The sequence below is a fragment of the Lissotriton vulgaris genome, chromosome 3_1 (genome assembly GCF_964263255.1).
Source record: "Lissotriton vulgaris chromosome 3_1, aLisVul1.2, whole genome shotgun sequence".
In the NCBI taxonomy this organism is placed as follows: Eukaryota; Metazoa; Chordata; class Amphibia; order Caudata; family Salamandridae; genus Lissotriton; species Lissotriton vulgaris.
Window position 1 is genome coordinate 1,529,595,419 of NC_141689.1, and position 22,085 is coordinate 1,529,617,503.

Consider the following 22,085-nt stretch of genomic DNA (forward strand, 5'->3'; position numbering starts at 1 on the left):
AACAACATCGGGGAGCCGGTGTCCCACGCCATGTAAACGGCAATTCATTTATGTTCTCAGTTCAAAGCATGGGACGGGCGCAATCTACTGGAGGATATGGAATCTGTTGTTAACTGTGAACTTTAATTTGACAAAGATTGTAGAGGGTGTAATCTTTATTAAAACTCAAATAATACACCTGAAGGCATGCAGCATTGTAAAACCTCACTTGGCTGGTAAATCAGAATATTGGTTTGATTTTTACGTGAAACAGATTGTGCGCTCCCTCTTTATGTGTCTGTGACCTGCTCTTCACTTCTTTCTCTTTCTCACACACTATCTGCTCCCCCTGTCTATTTGAAGCTCATTCACCACTTCATGCACACGCTTGACAGGTTTTTCCTGTGAAGCACTACTTTTGTTTTATCGTGTTTGTTTAAACAACGATGTTCACTTCCACTTTCCGCTAGCAGCTGCATCCTCACCCTCTTTCTTTCTTCCAGGTAGTCCTCTTCTATTTTGGTGACTCCCAACCACACACATGGATTTTCGTCACAATAAAAAACACTTAACATAATCTTCACAAAAGTTATTTACAAAAGTTTAAGCTATTGCCATTACAAATTAAATAAATTATTTAAGTATTAATTATTTTAAAAAAATCAAAAGCCATTGTTATTTGTAATATCAATACATTTAAGTCCCGTAAATATAAAACATGTTGCATTACAAATGCTATAGGTGTCACATTTACGAAAGTTAAAACTATTGGCATTGTAAATGACAAAGCTATAAATTTAGCTATTTTAAAAAATAACACATAAATAATAAAAATTTCATTTATAAGACCAATAGCTCAAACTTTCCTAATGCGAGCCCTATTGCATTTCCAATGCTTGTTTTAATTAGTCACTACTCTATTCCTAATTGTTTCTTCATGTAATACTGATGCAGTTTTCTGCAATTACTCCCCATCCTCTAAAGCACTGTGGACTTTACATTATCCACGTGTCCCAAAAACCTAAAGCACCCTATCCTTGCCTGTATTTTAAAAAGTATAGTTCCAAAGCATAGTTGCCATGGTGTATCCTGTACAATTGTTGATATCATGTATTGCACCAGGAATGCCGCCCTCCTTGTGCCCCAGACTGTAATGTTTGTGGAATCCTTTTTGGTCGAGAACAAGGTTGCTAAACCTTCCGACTTGATAATTGTGGCTCTATTCAGGGGTTATTTTCCCAAATTTGCTAGTTTAGCATGTGGTTTACAATTTTTTTCACATTTAATATGTCAATGCTGTTTATAATTGGCATGGACCTCATTTTTGATGTACAGTATCAATGCATGTATTTTGTATTGAAAATGCAATATTAAGAGCAGTTTTGGTGCCTTGACGCATATGTATGAGGAAACCATACATGCCATTTCCACGCATGCCTTTACAATGCGTCCATTAATATGCATTTGCCTTTACCACGCAAAAGTTTACCACGCACACACATATATATGTATATATTAACTGAAAAAATCAAAGGTTATAGGAACGTTATAGTTCTGCTCGGATTTCATTTGCACAAAACCAGTGAAATTCAGCAGTTAGTTACCTGAGCTAACTATAATTTACGCCCCTGCAATGCCCTGCTAATGACCTCACGTTTTACAACATTGATGACAGCTCCCGCCAAGGGAGAGCAAACGGTAAGTATGCTCCCAGCGAGTGGGAGCAGAGCAGAATTTTCATTTGTTTTCCTGAAAGCAGGTGATAAAATTGCTACTGCACATAGAGAACAGCATTTTTGCTGCTTCCTGCATGCAGGAGCAATGCTAGCTCCTGCTGGAGCTGAGGAGCCAACAGGGACTGCAGGGGCATTTGGCCTTCCCCCGCGGTCCCCAACACTGCACACTGGTTGCTCTGGGTGGGCTCCAGGGCACCCAGAATCAAGAGGCCTGGCCCCAGAGGATGGGGTTAACCAAGGCTGAAATCGGCCAATGAAAGGGGCCATGCTGCGCCCCTTCCCCATTAATGGTGAGTGGGTTCTTTCTTATCCTGTCAATAGTTCTCCCTATAAATTATTATGGGTATGCAAATGTACAAATCACTTGCGAGTCTGCCTGTTTGGCCCCACACTGTACAAGTTAGTAGTATGCAAAGGTCTTCCAGCCTTTGCCAGGATGATGGACAGCTTAACGAAAGGCCCCCCAGCGCATTTCTTTTAGACTTCTTTCGTGACCAGTTCTTGATGCAGAGGAATAGAACATCGCCACCAAACAAAGAAGCACTTACTTCATATAATTAAGAGGAAAGACCCTTGTTTGGTGGAGATTTACCTCTTTGTAGTCTTGTTGCCATCTCTATAGGAGGATTCACGTTATCACAGCTTTCTGGTTGAAGATGCATGTGGAACAATTATATTGCCGAAACAAACACAAGGTCACTGATGGCGTTTTCCTTGTGGTCTATTATGCAGCTGTAGTGTAAAATAAACACTAGACATTTACCCAATGAAGTAGCACTTACTAATTAACCAGTAGAAAGTACTCTAATTGGGTAGAGTTTTTGTGCAAAACTGTGGTCTCTTGTTGGATAGAGGGTCAGGTGAGTTTCTGTTTTGTCCCAGTCGCTCACACAGCTACTGACACACCCACACAGACACTCAGACATCCACTCACACACCCATTGTGGCACTCGGATCCACTCACCGCCCCTCACAAAGCCACTTACACACCCATAGACCCACACAGCCACTCACACACCCATACAGCCACCCACAGACCCATACAGCCACCCACATATCCACTCGCCCACAAAACCATTCACACCCACAAAACCATTCACACCCACTCACCCGCAAAACCACTCTCTGCCACTCACCCGCAAAACCACTCTCACACCCTCTAAACTAATTACACACCCACTCATACATCCCTACAGCCACTTGCACAACCACTCACAGACCCATACAGCCATTCCCACACACACAGACACATGCAGCCAATCACACACCCACACACTGACCCATACAGCTACTCACACACCCACAAAACCACTCACACACTCTCTCAAAGGTTACAGGTTACAGATAGGAAATACAATTTTTAAAAAACTTACATTCACTTAAAAAAACAAAGGCTACAGCAATGTTAAAGTTGGGAAATAACATTAAAGAAGTAGAAATTCATTGAAAAAAACAAAGGTTACAGGGACGTTTTAGTTAGGAAATAGAATTAAAGGTGCCATAGAAATTAACTGAAAAAAACAAAGGTTACAGGCACATAGTCGGGCTCAGATTTCACGCTGTTCAAAACCATAGAAAATTCAACAGTTATAGATACCTAATCTAACTATAACTTATGCCCCTGCAGTGCAATGCTTATGACCTCACATATTACATCACTCATGATATGATCAGTGATATTACAGATGACATCTCACATGACATCACTGATGACATCCTCTACCGAACCACTGACACACCTACTCACCGCTCACTTAACCACTCAACCACTCACAGATCGATAGTCACTCACACACTCGGTCACAACCATACAACTACTCACAAACCCACCCATACAACCACTCACCATACCCCTTTACACACTCATACAGCCATTCTCACACCTGCACAACCACTCACACACCTTCACAACCACTCACACACCCCAAGAACCACTCACACACCCACACAGCTTCTCAGACACCTACTCACGCCCCCATACAACCACTCACGCCCCCATACAACCACTCACGCCCCCATACAACCACTCACGCCCCCATACAACCACTCACGCCCCCATACAACCACTCACGCCCCCATACAACCACTCACGCCCCCATACAACCACTCACGCCCCCATACAACCACTCACGCCCCCATACAACCACTCACGCCCCCATACAACCACTCACGCCCCCATACAACCACTCACGCCCCCATACAACCACTCACGCCCCCATACAACCACTCACGCCCCCATACAACCACTCACGCCCCCATACAACCACTCACGCCCCCATACAACCACTCACGCCCCCATACAACCACTCACGCCCCCACACAACCACTCACGCCCCCACACAACCACTCACGCCCCCACACAACCACTCACGCCCCCACACAACCACTCACGCCCCCACACAACCACTCACGCCCCCACACAACCACTCACGCCCCCACACAACCACTCACGCCCCCACACAACCACTCACGCCCCCACACAACCACTCACGCCCCCACACAACCACTCACGCCCCCACACAACCACTCACGCCCCCACACAACCACTCACGCCCCCACACAACCACTCACGCCCCCACACAACCACTCACGCCCCCACACAACCACTCACGCCCCCACACAACCACTCACGCCCCCATACAACCACTCACGCCCCCATACAACCACTCACGCCTCCATACAACCACTCATGCAGCTACTCAGACACCTAGAAAACTACTCGCAAACCCATTCACATACCCATTCTGTCTTGTGTCTCAGTTAGGCCCAATGGGAAACACTGCCATTTTACATGTACACATTTTCCTATGTTGCCTTCTCCTTCACACATTGACTTTTGACATATATTTGCCTGCATGACAGTGCAGGTTTAGTTTCCATGAAACTACATTTGCTTACAAATTCCACTTTGTATGACCACTATCTTGACAGATTGAATATACTGTACAAGGTCTGGACATACATTGTGCAAATGTGATTGCTCGTTGTTCGTCCGTGCGGCAACTCAGCTATCTTTAGAACATAAACAGTGGCGGCCTGACTAAGGTCTCGACTCGAGGCAATGATGCCTTTTGTTCTATATAAAAAAGCCTTTCTGGGTTTAGACAGAGAAGTACTGCTATCATTGCGAAGTCACTAAATTCTAATATCACAACCCAGCTGCTTGCTGATCCCTCTGCAAGGAGGGATGTCCAACCTGTGACCAAGACTGGAACCTACATGCTTTCCCTTCAGGTAACTGAGGTTGGATCATCCAATAGGGGATTCTGTGGCAGAACACCCACACACACCATAGACATTTAGGTTAGACAATGCATAATGGCAGTACGCTGTCTAGATATTGTTTTATATGGTTGCATATATACATTGTTTAGCAAGATGGTGAAACTGTTCAATCGGCTCACTGTCCTTATACTGCTAACCACTCTTATCTCTTTCTGCCTATTGATCATTGCAGCACATATATTTTCTACAAGAATCATAATGTTTCAATACATATTGAAAATGCCCCAATGTGTATTGATCTATTTCTCTGAGAGAGAGCACGAGTGACTGAGCAAAAGAGTTCTAGATCTGTTACCATGATTCCTGACTGGGAATTAGGCCTGTCCTGTTCTGTGGTTGCCCTAGCCATTCGCTACCTGCTTAGGTTTAGGGGTGATTAAGGTGGCACTGTGTGCTAGCTGGCCTGTAAGACAACAGATATCCGGAGGGGATGCCCAGAATCATTCTGGCACCATTCCAAAGTTTGTTGCTCAACAAACGTGCCGTTCCTACTTGAAATGGAAAACTACTCGTCAATACTGCAACTCACATACCCACTGACAGTCCTATACAGCCACCCACACACCCAGTGACAGATCCATGGAGCCACTCAGACACACACTGATGCAGACAGTCACAGACCCACTCAGATGACATGTTAGAAATAGTATCACTGATTAGTAGTACAGAAAGAATAGTAATGTAACTTATGCAGTAGGTTAGTATATATCTTTAAGTCTCGGGAACGTTTACAAAACACAATCCCTGGATGATGTAATCAGTGATGTTATTTGAGATGTCATCCGTGATGTCACTGACCATGTCATGGGTGATGTAATACGTGAGGTCATAAGCAGTGCATTGCTGGGACTTAAGAAATAGTTGGCTCAGGTAACTATAACTGCTGAATTTCTATGGTTTTGTGTTTGTGAAATCTGAACCTAACTATAATGTCTCTGTAACCTTTGGTTTGTTCAGTAGAGAGATAGAGAGATAGATCATTTTGACCCCAATGCTTAAACCCTACCCACCTTAAACCCTAAAAATACTCTTGATAACCAAATATACTTACCCACACTTATCCCAAAAATACTCTTAGCACATGTAAAGCGGACCAAGGCAAATATAATGGCATTTTTTTATTTTGATACACCTATTGTAAATACCTACGCACACTTCCAGGCCCCAGTCCTCCTAACCCACCAATCCTCACAATGATAGTTTGTCTGGTTCTGTCCGGGATTGCCCATGCTATGAGGACCGGATACATAAATACATACATACGTACACACAGACACACACACACACCACCACCACCACCCCCGTATACTTGCATTTTCATGGAATGGTAGCATGATAATGTCAAAATCAAAAAAGGACTAGCTATGTTGGGGGTGGGGGGGGGGCTCAAAGAAGTACGCGTGCCGGCACACCAATTGGTTTGTTCATGAAGCCCTCACCCACCAACCTAGTTGGTGGCATGCTTCATCATCGGGCGCACCACAGTGACACCGAGTGTGTCCCGGGTGTGCTTCGACGCCAGGTTACTGCGGAGCTGGTATGTTCGCATGATAATGACCGCATAGTTAAGGTTGTTTCCCCTTCAGTGCATTCTATTTTCAGAACTGAAACCTACAGGGGGAGTTCGTGAGCGAGTAAACAATAACTCTGTACATTCCCGCACTCAAATTATTACTGCTCTTGTGGTTTCTAATTCCACCACAAGTTGTTGCAAGGTCCTTGGAAACTAGTAACGCATTTAGCCTTTTTACTAAATATACATAGTCACTAGAAATTATTTACTTTTTATGTGTTTTTGTATTTGTTGGGATGTACGCATTCCCTGCAGTATTTTTCTAGATTGTGTCTTTTGCATTCTATACTTGACTATCTCCATATGTTTTCTCAATATATGTACAAAACCGGAATCTATTACGTCTAAAACCGCTTTTAGACCATCTGGAGATGAATCCTGTAATCAATCCATCACTCATTTTTTCCAAACGACCTGCATCCGGCATAACTCCTGTGGTACAATTTAATGTTAAGATTGTTTCAATATGTTGCACAGTGCTCAAAATATGAACTGTGACTGACTGACTTGTAAATTGGAAAAACCTAAGTGATGGAAATGTATACAGATTAATAGAGATCGGAGTAACAATGATAAATTGATTGAATGTAAACTGCACAACAAGCCAGTTTCCATTACTTCGCTTTCTTTGCACTGGGCTGTTTAGTTAAAATCACATATTTTCCAAGAGCATATAAAAACGAATGTAATGGCTTGTTTACATTTGGTTTGTCTGCAGTCTTAAAAATATGGTAAATTATTTCGCTTTTATAATGTAATAGTGATGTGTTTACATGAGGGCTTACTTTTAAAGCGTTTGTTCCCAACAGCAAATGCTTCTCCTCAACACTTGGGCCAATTTGAAATGGACTGTGGTTACAGCCTTGGTTGTGTATAACCTTTATCTAGCCGTTGTGATTACATTGGTAAACGATAATCTCATTTTGTTTGTTAACTCCCATGTTTGCGTCCAGGAATGTATTGTATATTCAGGTATGGTGTCTTCTGCTGATGGTGTCACAAAACTGAGCATGCACGGCTCTTTAGACTACAATATGGATGCTTCAGTCATTGAAAAAAGTATTGGGCATTCTTTAAATCTAGTTTGTTTCACAGCAACTTGCCAGCTGTCCAGAAGAATGTACATTATTAAAACTGACACAAAAAAATACTTTGAATGTAGTTTTCGATTACTGCATTGACCCCCTAACTAACCGCAAACCCCCACTGTATTTATCACCGTAGCCTTCCTTTGATGCAAATGGCCTCCGTTTTTGATTTAATTCATGACTTCCAATGTTTGCCTGTTATGATGTAAAGTGCGTGCCCTACAAAATAAGAGGGTGGGGCTCCTAAACTGTGTTAGACGGTACTCCATGACCAATATGTCTTCAAATAGTGTTGTTATGCAAAGTATTGTGGTTTGATGAAAATCAAACTTATTGCTGGTTTGATGAAAATGGGGGAGCAGCTGCAAAATAATCTCACTTGCTTCATATGTTTTCGCATTTTAATCCATACAGATATAATCAAACTTGATATTTGTATTTCCTGGTACTAATCAATGGTAATTGTACTAAAACAAAAAAAATAGTTATGTGCATTTATTTGTGGAGGGAGTTTACCAAGGAGTGAAGGGAAGCCCTACTTTAAGACATGAGCTTGGCAGGCCAGGCACATACCCCTACTTACGCATAGACCCAAAATGTCACGGTATTCAGTTTAGAAACCATAATTGATTCACTGAGTGCCACACAGGCCTTTCTCCTCCACCCTGCAAACCTAACTCAAGAGTGCCACTTGACTCAGCATGTATAGTGAGATGGTTCACTATAAATACTGCAAGTAAAAGTAGTGAAGACACACCAAGAGAAATAAGAAAGCTCACGGTGAAATATCATACCATGAATGGCGCTTCCAGGAGCCTGTAGGATTGAGATGATTTCTGCACCCTTGTTGATGGGAAAACCAGTGCTATGACTTGGAAACATCAGTGAGAGCCCAAAAAACGACCTTACTCTTGAACTTGAGGTTGCAGTATACCAGATGAGTTACTTTTCTGAAGACGACCTATAAATGTTCATTAACTTTTAAATGTCTGAAAAAGTGCGAGCAAGACTTTAATCTGCCCAAATATTAATACATTATGTCAGCAGGGTGACTGCAGCTCTCTTTATGATTGGGAGGAACCCAAACTCCTCAAAAAAGGAACATCATGGATCGAAGCCTCAAACACCTCATCACTAGGCATAACCTCCAGAGATAAATATGCTTATCGGACAATAGAATGTTTCCTAAGTTTCTAGTGGCTGTGATTATAGAGCACATTGGGGAAACTGATGTCTGGAGCATAGGACTCCACAGTAGACAGTTGTTTCTCTATCAGGTGAAGGAGGGTTGCAAAGTTCATGCCTTTTATGGATCCTAGAGTTGCTACCTACTCAAACTGATAGGACAGTGGTCCGAGCATTGAGAGAGACGGTGCAATCTCAATAGTAGGGAAATATTCCAGCGAAGCAACAAGTAATTGGGAATGGGAAACTATCAATTATATCTACCCAAAAGGGAGCAAAGTTGGGATGAATTCTAGCCTTTGTCCTTATTGATCTCTACTCCAAACCTTTGTCCTTGCAGTAACCAATGGGCTATGTAAGTGCCCTTCCTTCCTAGCCGCACCTCGGCCATTGCTTATTTAATGTTTCCATTATCCTCTGCAGAAATGTGAAACGTCTGTGCTATCAACTAGTTACCATAATAAGGTTCTTGGAGGAAATACTGGCTTGCTCTAGACAGAACACAGTGGGAATGCGCTTAATGAGGTGTGTGTGTGTAGATAACTGGAATTTTGTTGCCGTTGTCTCCCACTTTTTGTGCTCTATTTGTGACTACTAGATGCTGGTTTTCAAATATGACAATGCCACTGAGGCCTGCTAACCAGACCTCTGTGCCAGTGCTTTTTACCCTAAAACAACTTAAGGTCCAATCGTAAACCAATTGGCATGGACGTTAGCACCCCTGTAAGTTCCCAGTAAATGGTACCTCTGGTACCTAGGGCATGGTTACTAATTAGCGTCCCTCAGACCTGCAGCATGTCTTATGCCACCCTAAGGAACCCACACTCAAATTGCATGCAGGCTGCCTCTGCAGACTGTGTGTCATGATGGAAATCATGATTAAAAACACGACCTGGCATACTCTCTGTGTGCCATGCAAAAGTCACTGCATGTAATATATGTAAGTCACCCCATAGCAGGCCTTGTAGCACTAGGGCAATGTGAATTATATTACATGTGAGGGCATGAGCAGATATGTCCCTGTGCTGTATAGTTATACTACTAGATGGAACAAGTAAACAGGGAAGCCATTTTAAGTAGAAGTATTGGGCACTGGTCATTACCAGTTCCCCCGCTGCATGATGGCTTCACTGAAAATACTAGTATTTGGTATCAAACACCTTCTCTTAATAAAGCAGTACTAGATTTATTAAGACTTGCACCCAGGGGGCGCTTTAGTGGTGCCCTCTGAAACCTTACTAGTCTTCTAGTATGCTGGCTGACTCAATCCTTCCAGCCTGCCACCATAGATACATCTCTGACCCCCTGCAAGTGAGAGCCCACACTCTCAGGAGGTCAGAAACAATGCCTGCTCTGGCAGGACGTGTTCTCACCTCCTCCAGCAGGATTGCTACGGAATCTGCATATCAAGGCCAGAGTCTTTAAAGCCTGCGCCACCTTTGATATGCAACCCCGGCTTCCCTCAGACCTGGTAGATGCCACCCACTGCACTGAGGCCCATTTGGCTCCAGGACAGGGGTGAAAATTAGCTAGTTTGGAGGCGAGCTCACTCTCGGACTAGTTACACCCTTAAGGTGGGCTTCCTGAAGAGAGCACAGAAAGAAGGGTTCCACCATCTTGTTCTTGGTGGAACTAGGAACCCTGGGACAGGCTGATGCCCTCTCGCCACAGGAAGTTGTCATATAGGGGGTGTAGTGACCCCAGGGGTAAGTAGCCCATTGGCTAATCCCTTTAATGCCCCTAAATGTAGTATTTAAGAGGTCTCCTGACATCATGAAAGCAGATCAAGTCACGACTTGGACTACTGGAAACTGAGGAAGATGAAGGACCAACACAGTGAGAACAGAGGACCTGCTCCAAACCCTACCAAGCTGCCTGTACTTCACCAGGTCCCGAGGCAGACTTCACAAAGAGCTGGACACCCTCCCCAACCCCTTGGAGGACCGTCTAGCACCTCAACAACTGGGAAAGATCTTCATTGGAGTAGAGGAACCACTTCCCTGCACCATCAGGTAACTACTGCTGCTGCCTGTTCCAGCGTTCTGTTGACCCCAGGTTACCGAGGAGCAGCAACCCAGTAAAAGGTCTCTGTGCTCCAAGATGTCAGATCTGTCTCCACACCGAGTCTGGAAACGCCAGGACCCCCAAGAGGCACCCTGCACCAATACCCTAGGTACCAGAGCAGTTAGCACAACCAAGACTTGTTGCAGTTGGCACAACCAAGACTTGTTGCATGCCCAGTCCCGACACCACCCTACCATCGAGGGATGACAGGATCCACAAGGCCAGCACCGAGAGTGGTCTTCTTGCCCCCCTTCATCAGGTCTCCGACACAGAATGAGAGCCTCTAACAGTGCAACCACACTGGAAAAAACACCTATGCTCCCGAACCCCACAGCCATAGTCCACGGAAACCGATAGTGTCCCTGTGACTCAGAAACCCTCAAGAACTGAGCCCCTCTTTGCGTTCAGCCGGACTGACCCCCAGTCCCTGCTTGCAGCATCTTTCCACGGGTGTTATGTTAAACAGATTTTTTTATAGCGCACGGCTACTCCGAGGAGTGTCCCGGCGCTTTGATAAAACCCGAGAAAGAAAAATCCAGGGCAGATGAGGGCGAGCAGGAAAATTACTGGGTAAAAAGCCATGTCTTCAGCTCCTTCCTAAAAGCCAGTAGGTTGCTGATTTTCCTTAGAGAGGCGGGCAGAGAGTTCCAACATCGAGGTGCCAAGTGGCAAAAGGAGAGACCTCCGATTCTAGCCCGCCTGATGGAAGGAACAGAAGCCATAGCCAAGGAAGCTGATCTCCGAGTTCTAGAAGGCACATAGAAGGCCAGGCGCTTCCTAATGTATCTGGCCCCTACATGGTGGAGCGCATTAAAGGCAAGTGTCAGTGCCTTGAAAGTAATCCGTCTTGAAACAGGAAGCCAGTGGAGCTTTTTAAGCAACTCCGATGCACTCACTCTCCGCTGGAGGCCGTAGATAGCTCTTGCAGCGGAGTTCTGCACCATCTGCAGGCGCGAGAGAAGAAATTTTGGCAGTCCCAGATAGAGCACATTCGCATAATCCCGGCGTGAGCCTATCAAGGCCTGCACAGTGGTCTTTCTATGCTCCAGAGACAAGATCGGAAGAAATTTTCTTAACATTTTCAAAACGCCAAAGCATTTCCCTGTAAGCCCGAGAATCTGAGGCCCAAAGGAAAGGCTGTCGTCAATCTGAAACCCGAGGTTCTTTGCCTTGGAAGAAGCGTCTGCCGGGGGGTACATATCCGGGGGCCACCAGGCTTTCAATCTGGGATCTGGAGAGCAGCCAAAGAAAAGCAGTTCCGATAAGTGCCGTTTCCCATTGACTTAAACAAGTAGCATTCGAGGCTACCATCGACACCAGCACCTCTGCACCCTGACACACCAGGGCAGACAGGATTAAACTGCTTGTGGTTTCGTAGGTTTTGTCCCCTAGTTACCTTAAGTCCAGAAGAACAGTCCTGTAAGTTGTTTGCATATGACCCTATGCAGTGTATGTTTCTCCCATAGGATAACATTACTGTGTTCGAAGCTCATGCCTCAAATCTAACAGCTGTCATTTTCTATTGTTCTAATGTAAAAATTGAGGAAATCTAAAGTACTTACTCAATTAGGAAGTTCTTAGTGTAAAAAATTATATAAATATATGGAATCCTTCTAAATTGGTCTTGAGTTTCATCTTGAGTGTGTCTCATTTATTGACTCTGTGTGTACTACAAATACTTAATACAACCTTCTGATAATCCTAGACTGCTTGTCCACACCAACAAAAAAGAGAGCATTTAGGATTAATAAATTAAGCTGAGTGAGCCAATAAGGGTAGTCTGGACTTCCTTCATAGTGTACCTAATTTTGGTACACTTCATAAAAAGACCACCTCCTACATTGTCTAATCAAGCATGCTTTATTTTTATGTGCCTATATATATGCTCTATGGTTGCTGTCACAGCATAGTAGCTGTACTATTGGTCTGTTCCTTTGTGCATTTACACTGTGATGGAGGACTCTGGGGTACTGCTGAGTTCTCAGTGAGCCGCAGGATGAGCAGTTTTGTTCATCTCCTTAATTGCTGTTGCACCTGTACTCTGCATCCTTGCAATCGCATCCCAGTCTTCCAAGAGAGACTCTACCATGTCCTTACGTAGTCAAATACAAGCGGCAATAGATAACAAGAAATAACGAGACCCTGCAGGATGAGTCGAGTATAAGACTGAACAATTTAGGTCCCCTAGAGGGACAGAGGCTTGAAACCCTGTTTAGGTCATTCACTTCTTGAGCCTGTTCATTGGGCAGGATAAGTTTTTAAAAAAGAAAGCAAAATGCTGCCCCCGAGCCAGGTCTGTCAGCCCTCAACGTGTGCTTTGACTTGTAGCCCTAACCACCAGGATGCCTACTTAAATTTCCCTATCCTTCCCACTCACAGGTCCCACCTTAGGTTGACTGTGATGTCTCTGCACTGTTGGTGTTGGACAGGCCCCATGAAGGGCTCGCTCCCTCCCCGCATGACAGGGTCCAGACACCGGCTCTCCAGGTGCTACCCACAGAAGCAACCCGCAACCCGTCCCCTACGGGAGGCCTGCTCCCGGATATCTCTGTATCACTGGCCCGGGCCACCGTCGGCACCATTGCCCGCCCCAGCCGCCATCTTGGACACTGCACCACGAGGCCGCGTGGCCTCAGCTCGACCCCAACCCTGGGCCTGGCCAGGCCCCGACATCCCGGCACCACCATCCACCCAGGAGGTGAACGGACCACTTGGCAGGTCAATGGGAGAAAGAAGTGTCGCTGGCTCTCCCCCGCCAGGTGCCGATCGCCCCGAGCCTCCCCGGGCGCTGGCTCCACCCCCCTGCTGGGTGTCTGGACTCCCTCATCCCGGACCTCCCGACCTCCAAGTGCGAGGGTCCGGACATCAAAGGGCGCCAGACCTATAACTGAGGCAGCTCCAGAGCAGGAAGGCAGTTGTATCCTGGAGTCGAGAGACACCGTGAAGAACTCATCCTTGACGGACTGCTGGCGCTGCCGCAGCCCTGCCTTGTGAACTGTCGTCCTGCCTGCTGGCGCTGCCGCGGCCTTCTGCAACCTTCATCCTCGTGGGACCGGCTGGCGCTGCCGCGGCCCGTTGCAACCTTCATCCTCGTGGGGACCTGCTGGCGCTGCCGCGGCCTCTTGCAACCACCATCTTCGTCGGGACCTGCTGGCGCTGCCGCGGCCCGTTGCTACCTACGACCTCCTCGGGACCTGCTGGCGCTGCCGCGGCCCGACCTGCCCGAACGCCGAGCTCGAGGATTGTGAGCTACCCATCATCTCATCTCAATACCAGATTGGTAACAAGACTGTCCCGCTACCCCCTTTCCCTTCCAGAGACTAGAGTTGAGAGGATCCTCGTGTCCTGATCTCATTGTACCGTACTACCTTAGTTTAAGAACTGCATATAAAGAGCGTTAACCGTATCTTCGTGTGGTGTCCATCTGTGGGGGGGAAGTTACTTGTCTGTACGATCACTGGAGACGGCCCTCACCGGAGGCCTCTCCCCTTGTCCTCGGCCGACCCTCCAGGTCCCCGTCTAACAGTTGGTTTTTGGTTCTTCTATTAAATTGGATGCTGGCGTTGGTGGATGTCAGGAGTCTGTGTATTTCTGTACTTGGACGGCTGGCTGAAGATGGCAGTGTCCCCCACGCTGGTCACGGGACATCTTCAGTGCACCATAGCTGTCTCCATGCCTTGTGCTTAATGATCAATGTCCGAAACTCCCATCTCTCCTCCACACATAGTGTGACCATCATAGGAGCAGTGCTAGGCATGACCTGCTTCAAGGCTGTTCCTCTTCTTAGGATTGAAGGTATTCTGAGTGTTCTTCTGATGTTTTTACCTCAAAACCCCAAATCCTGTTGTACAAAGCTTACCCCTATTGGACCTCATGGTAAACCGATGGTGCTGCAGGTAGCAAACGTGAGTATGCCCTTCAGTGGTTTCTAAGACAACAGTGGCTCTAGCATCAGATGACCCTGTTGGCGCAGAACTAAACTTCTATCTTTCTATATCTCCACCTATCAAGATGGATGTGCTTCTATGATCTATTGATGGTTCATGCCTTTGTCCCACTTCAGTTACTAGCCATTGTACTTTGTGAAACATCCCCTTTGAGCTTGGCCTCTCACCTGGGTGACATCACGGGGACTTGATTCAGCTGTGAAGAAAATGATCTTCACAATATCGTTGTGTCCATGATTGTATCTCCTCTCTGTGACCTAGAACAGGAATTGTCCTCTGTTTTGGTTGAATATGTTCCATATGAGTGGTTCCCTGATGGCTGCCTTCGGGTTAAGTTGGTTGCGGGGTCTGATTTGTGAATTCTTACTGATTCCTCTTCTGACCAAAGTTCTACACAAGTTGCAGAGGATCGACCACAAATGACCCTGTTCACCGTTTTCTGGGAGAGTAGGACTGTTGAAATTCCACACTCTGCCTCCTCTTGCTTGTGCCAAAAAAGAGACTTACTGCTTGCCACTAGATGTTATAAACGTCCTCTGGGCTGGTAGGAAACCTACCATGAAATATATCTATTTGGATTGTGTGGATATAACTTCTATCCTATGGTGGGAGATGTCAAGCCGTTCTCACCTGTGACAGATTTCTACCCAAATAAGTTTGTTTGTTGGGCCTGCCCTTCATTTTTGCTGGAAGTGGTATATGGTTTTCTCATGGGCAAATCATCCACATTTCACCAGTGATGAGGATAGACGGCATAGCTCGAGTTCCAAGCGCCTTTTTCATCAATTGCACGCAACTGGATAGAGTAGGCGAATCCTCTTTTTGTAGCTTTTGCTTAGGGCAAAAGGGGCCAAGGGGTACCATAGCGGGCAAAGACATGCTGGGTTACACTCTGTATAAAGCTCTACTAAGCCTTAGAAAAAAAATACCCTCCAATTGGCATTTTGGAACTTATAGCCACAACTGGCTATAAGTTCCTCCACAGCTCTCAACAAGAGGTGTTGTGATGGCTGGCATCTTCTGGGTGGCTACATATTTTTGCAAAGCATTTTTGCCTCTTTTCACCTTGGTCATGCGGTAATGGAATACTCTGCCAGCGCTCTACTACTTGACTGACCTAGGCGGTACTAATCTTTCCCATCTTCAATGTTGATATTGCTTTGGGACTCATTCGTTAAGTGAGGGATCTGCAGAAAAATGTATCGACCACAAACCGTAACAATATTTCTAGTGCATACTATAAGCTCTGCTGCCTCCCTTGGCTGCCTCCTCAATAAATTAACACCTTCATTAATAGAATCTCAAGGTACAAAAAGCTCCATACGCTGTATTTGTCGCTTTATTTGTTGCTCTATTGATTCCACTGCATGCCTCAATGGAGCATGCAAAATGTACCAGGAACCGACACCGGTGTGCCATTTGGTCCTTGTATGTCCCGATGTCACATCGAAGCAGTATGGTGTTACCTGGTGCTGCTGAAGAGCTATTGCTGGAGAAAGTTTCCAGACCCTTTATGGTGCCTCAGGATAGTCATAAGCTGAGGAACCTGCTGGAAAATCTAGTAGCCACAAGAAATATTGTTAACAAAGGTAAGTAACTTTTTCTTCTTTGGTGAAGTTTTGTGAAGCTATTAATGCTACAAACTTTTGAAGTGTCATGTTTGCAAAACTTTGCAATTGAAATCCCAAGCAAATAGATAGACAGATAGACAAATGGGTAGCTAGATCTCAACTGCCCATCTCTCCGATACAATTCCTATGGACCAGGCGCAGGCTCCAATATCCTTTTGTCAAAGGATTTTTTTTTTGTTGCACAACGATCTGCCATGAACCAATTCAGCCACAACACTGGCCTCGCCCACATACATGCAATACCATTGTTAATCCATTTAAATAGTGTCTTGTGACTAATTGTTATGGACGAAAGACTTTACATTTCATTCGTTTTACTTGTTGAACCAGGTTGATCGCAAAGTTGCTCAAATGTTAAAGATTATAATTCATCCCTTTCATTGCATAGTGAGATTACGCACACAAATAAAATGAATCCTACAGTTCATTGCCCACTTCAATTTAGCTTCTTATGTTCTGACCTAGCTTCCCCATTTGGGACGTGATCCGATATCGGTGCAATTTGTGCAACTGGTTATAGTCTCCAAATTTCATTATATGCATACAATGTGAAAGATTTTTTTCTCATTTAAATAATCCTCCATGTTGAGCCCATGTGGACTGATTACTCACAAACTAGCCGGGTTCACCAATACTGTGTCCATGTCCAATTCTAGGCCCCTTGCAAATTACGCACGCTTTAAAAAGTAACCGCAATTGTGCCCATGTGGGCATATACACTGTTAATGTTTTCCTTGTTCGCGTCTCAATATCCCAAAGTATCCACTTTACAACAAAAGTGAAAATTCAGAACCGAAATCAAACTTGTAACAAATCCAGTCGCTTAATATCAAATGCCCTTCCTCATCAAAAGTATGTCACATGATTCCACCCGAAGTGTCTAAACCAGTGTGTGAACGTATATATTTGTGTATGTGTATATATGTGTGTATATATATATATATATATATATATATATATATATATATATAATTTATTTATTTATTTACTTTTTTGATTTTGTTCACCAGCATTCTTAAAAAAAATCTTTCAGATTTGTAAAGTTGGCAGAATTAAACGAAATGTACATGAATATTTTTTCTGCCAGCTCTTGAAAGGTTTTCTCGTGGTCCAACAATAAAGGATTGAATTAAATGGTTTCAAACTACTCATTCCCTGTTCCAGTAAGTAAGTTGTTCTAATAGTTTTAGCTTCCCAGTCACAAATGAGTTGTTGCGAGCATTTATACGGTTGCTGCACCCATTTCATGGTTTCTTAATGCATACCGTAATTGGGCACCTTTTGATGTGGAATTGCGAAGATGATTAATTGATGTTTAGCAGCGGTGTGGTATTGTGCTTTGTGGGTAAAAAAAGTTCGTTTTAATCTTACTACTTCTTCAACTAATAATAAAGGTGTTGTGTTCTTTTGTTTTTCTTTCCACGCCTGGTTATGTATGTAATTGCTTCAAATATCATGCCTCCCCTAAAAGTACTTCACTGGCTTCATGTAGAAGTACACATCAAATTTAGGGTTGTCTGCGCTGTCTATTAAGCTTTTTGAGACAAGGACTCTAGTAGTTGCCATCAAAGAGCATTGGCATGGCTCCACCCTTCTAATTTGACTCACTGCCCCGGTCTATTCAACAAACTGTTAATATTTACTGTTGTAGTGTCATAAGTAATCCCGTGGTAACACTTAGCTGTATCAAAGCCCAGAAATAAAAACGCACTCCTTACTGTCATCGATACATTGCTTGGCTCTTATTAAACGGTTCTATTTCAAACTTTATGTAGGAAAACATTTTAGTCAAATTTTATATTGAACCAGTGCATTGATTTTTATACGTTTTTTTTTTTTTTTTTTTTTTTTACTTGCAAGGTTCTCTTTTTGCCACTTTTTCCACACTTTCCTTGTCCGTCTTGCTTCTTGAAATTGGACTTGGAATTGTTTTGGATGGAACTGAAATAATCAAATGCTGTTGAGCTGCATTAATAACTTTAGAATTTTCTTTTCTGTACGATTTTCAGGGGGAAACCCTTAGCTGAATTTTTTAAAAAGTTTTTAGTCAATGGCATCCCATCCTACATATGAAAACTGCAAACTTCAAAGGTGTCATGTTTTAAGCTACGTTACTGTGAGAAATTGGGCTGTTTGTTGAAGAGGGAGGGGTTATCCTTCTAAAGGAACAACCACAATCCTCTTCCGTGTGAACCACAAAAAGTCCCTAAATCAACCTGTTTCTAACCCTCTGGTAGATTAGCCACAAAAGCAGGCAGGTGTAACTTAAAGGCAATGTGTAATGTATTTATGCAGCGCTTAAACAGTAAAAAAGAAAACAGTTAAGTTGATACACAACACAAAAAAATCTCACACCAATTTAGAAGAAGCATTGGCATAGCCAATAGGTCTCGCCATTTGGGACCTTAAAAGTGTGTAGCCATGCAACAGTTGATGTTGTTGCAACAAGGATATTGTGCTGGATAACCAAACACTTCAAGGTCTGCTGAAAAAGTTACCTTCTAAAGTCCAGCACAAAGAGTTTTTTCTTCAGGAAGGCCATGAAAAACAAGGAAGAGCATCACGTTTGTAGTGCATTGTCACATTGCCAGTCACCACGGGCTGTTGATGCCGTTGTGCGTAGTGCAGAACTTGCTTTGCTGATAGTCACTGTAGACTGAAGAGTCTAGTTCACCGCCGCTTAGCGTTGGTGGGTGGCCCGAATGCAATATTGTGGTATGTACAGGCTCATTTGTGGTCGTGTAGAGGATAAAACGCAAGGATTTCCTCTTTTCTCCAAGGAGAGAGGAGCTCAACTGATGCAACATCAAAGGTCCAATACCTGGGAAGCACTTCTGGGGACCAGGTGCTCCTTCCAACGGAGGCCAGTAGGGCTCAGGTAGGTACAGTTGCAGCAGGTCAGCTGGGTAATTGTAGAGAAGCCTCTGGAGCTTGTTGTGTCCATGTAGAACCGAACAGGAGGTCAGTCCACTGACCCTTGGAGTCACTTTTCCCTGGAATGAAGGGTGCAGGTCCAGTCTCCCTTCTCAGCAAGCAGGACAGGGTTTTTTTTTTACTTCTGTAGTATCCGCTGGTCCAGGAAGGCACTGATGTGTGGATCTGGGGTCCCCTTTTTATATCTGATGCCTACTTTGAAGAGAGAGAAGCTGCTGGAGTGTCCTCCTACAGAGATGTCTAGACTTTCCTGCCTTCCTGCCCTGATTCCAATCAGTCTGAAGGCACAATAGGCTAGTGTGAAGTCCCTTGTGTGTAAGCTGACCCAGTGGCTTTGAAGTGAAACTGTGCTAGGTGACACCTCCGCCCTTCTATCCTGCAAGAGATGGCCCATCCTGTCACAAACAGGCCCTCTAGTATGGCATTGTCTGGGAGGAATAAATAAAGGCCAACTATACCTAGTCATTTGGCCCAGGAACTGGCTTCAAGCACCAAATGATTAGAACAAGAAAACAACAACTTTCTAAAAGTGGCATTTTCAGAATTGTGACTTAAAATTGGACTTTACTGTACAAGAGAGTTTTAAATTGCAACTTCTCTGATGCCAAAAATGACTTTCCTACCTGCTCCCAATCAAAAGTTATCACTTATTAAATGTTGGAAGGTAACCCAATGTTTTACTATGGGAGAGGTAGACTTTGCAATAGTGAATGGTGAATTTAAGAGTTTTTCACTACCGAAACATGTAAATCTTAAAAATACATGTACAACCTTTTAAATACATTGCGTCCTGCCATATGGGTGAGTTATATGCATTAAAAAGGAAGGTTAAGGCCTGGTAAAAGGTTTATTTTGCCAGGTCGAAATTGCAGTTTAAAACTGCACACAGAGGCTATGGTGGCATGCCTGGGACTGATTTTAAAGGCAATTTAAATAGGTGGCACAAGCAGTGCTCCAGGCCACTGGTAGCATTTAATTTACAGGCCCTTGGTACATGTAGTCCCACTTTACTAGAGACTTATAAGTATAATAACGTTGCCAATTGCGTGTAAGCAAATTTTACCATGTTTATAGGGAAAGAGCACTAGCACTTTGTGCACTTTACCTGCGCACAAAGTGCTAGTGCTAGCCAGTGCCGTAGGCCTAAGTCTAACAAAAATGAATTCAGCAACAATATTGGGAGTTAAGGCAAAACGTTTGGGGATGATCCTGCAGAGAGGGCCAAGTCCAACGCGGTCATTCAAGACACCGCCTCTCCACTCTTACTAAAAGAAATTTCATATTACAATGCACAGATTTCTTAAGGAATGTGGTGCACCTAGGGATTGCAATCTTCACTTGGTAAAGACGCAAGTTTAATGTATTTTACTAGGCAACACACTTGACTTGGAATGGGAAATCAGGAATTCATAATATATTGCATGTTTTATGGATCTTGTTCTTTAGAGCTAATGCTTTGTCCAAATTCCTTGATTTTGTTTTTTTTCCACTTGTACTTTGGGCGTTTTGCTATATCATGACTTTAGGTTCTGTAAAAATACATGAATTTTAAAATTTACTCCCAAACCATATTTGTCAGGAAAGATTTACATGTCAAAGTTGAATAGGACAGTTCTAAGGATAACTTTAGTGCAGTCCTCTGCGTGCACACACTCAGTTGATTTCCTTGATGACAATATAAGGTTGTGTAATTCTGTTGATAAAGCACCAATATTGTTTTGATTGCAGTGTCTTTCTTTTTTGTGTGTCTTAGATGCCGTGTTTGCGTTTCAGTTGCGTAACCCAGTACACAACGGTCACGCCTTGTTAATGCAAGACACACACCGGCAGCTTCTCGAGCGTGGGTACAACCGCCCTGTTCTCCTCCTCCACCCGCTGGGTGGCTGGACTAAAGATGATGACGTCCCTCTGATGTGGCGCATGAAACAGCATGCTGCGGTGCTGGAAGAGGGTGTGCTAAACGCGGAAACCACAGTTGTGGCCATCTTTCCTTCGCCTATGATGTATGCCGGCCCTACTGAAGTAAGTGCACTCTTAATTGTGAAGTATGAAGAATGTCTCGCCTAATTTTTGAGCTACCATTCCATAGTAGCAATCTTAATATGAACTCTTACATCGTCCCCTCCCCCACCACAGGCAATACATTCATTCTATAATGCAGATCAGAGGAGTCATTGCCAGTACGTATGCTCTCTCCCAGCAAGCCTCCCATTCATTTGCCTTCCTCCATTGACCCTATACTGGAATTGCAGTGGTTCCACAAGGTTATTTTACTTTATATTAATTTAAGCAATCATTATGTGAGTAACCTAGTTTGCAGATGATATATATTCCGCCTTTCCTCTTCTCTCATTCTCCAAGTAGTTGATTTTTATACTCCTATCACCAAACCATTTTATATATCTGTTGGACATTGTAATTCAAATTACTTATGTGCCACTCCTGACATTATACATTTTTATTGCACCTATATACTTTCTCGCTCACCTATTGCACTTCTTAAAGGCGCTGCAGTTCTGCACTTTTAGGCATTGAATGCTATTTATCATGGGCGCTGAACCCCTGCATTTCATTCATTGCTTTAAAATGATAGAGCTTGATAGCAATGCATTTTCTTATAATATTCTTATGGTTTTGATGACTCCAAAAGAACTGGTGAGTTT

The 22,085-nt window shown here is 44.1% G+C and overlaps 1 protein-coding gene across 2 annotated transcripts in view; it reads left to right on the forward strand.

The window, feature by feature from the left end:
- The window catches only part of PAPSS1 (3'-phosphoadenosine 5'-phosphosulfate synthase 1), a 322,558-nt gene that overhangs the window by 219,374 nt on the left and 81,099 nt on the right, over window positions 1-22,085 (forward strand). For both annotated transcript variants that reach the window (XM_086962022.1, XM_086962020.1), the window contains exon 10: window positions 21,176-21,444. In XM_086962022.1, coding sequence (XP_086818148.1) covers window positions 21,176-21,444 — 269 coding nt within the window. The remainder of the gene's footprint in view (window positions 1-21,175; window positions 21,445-22,085) is intronic.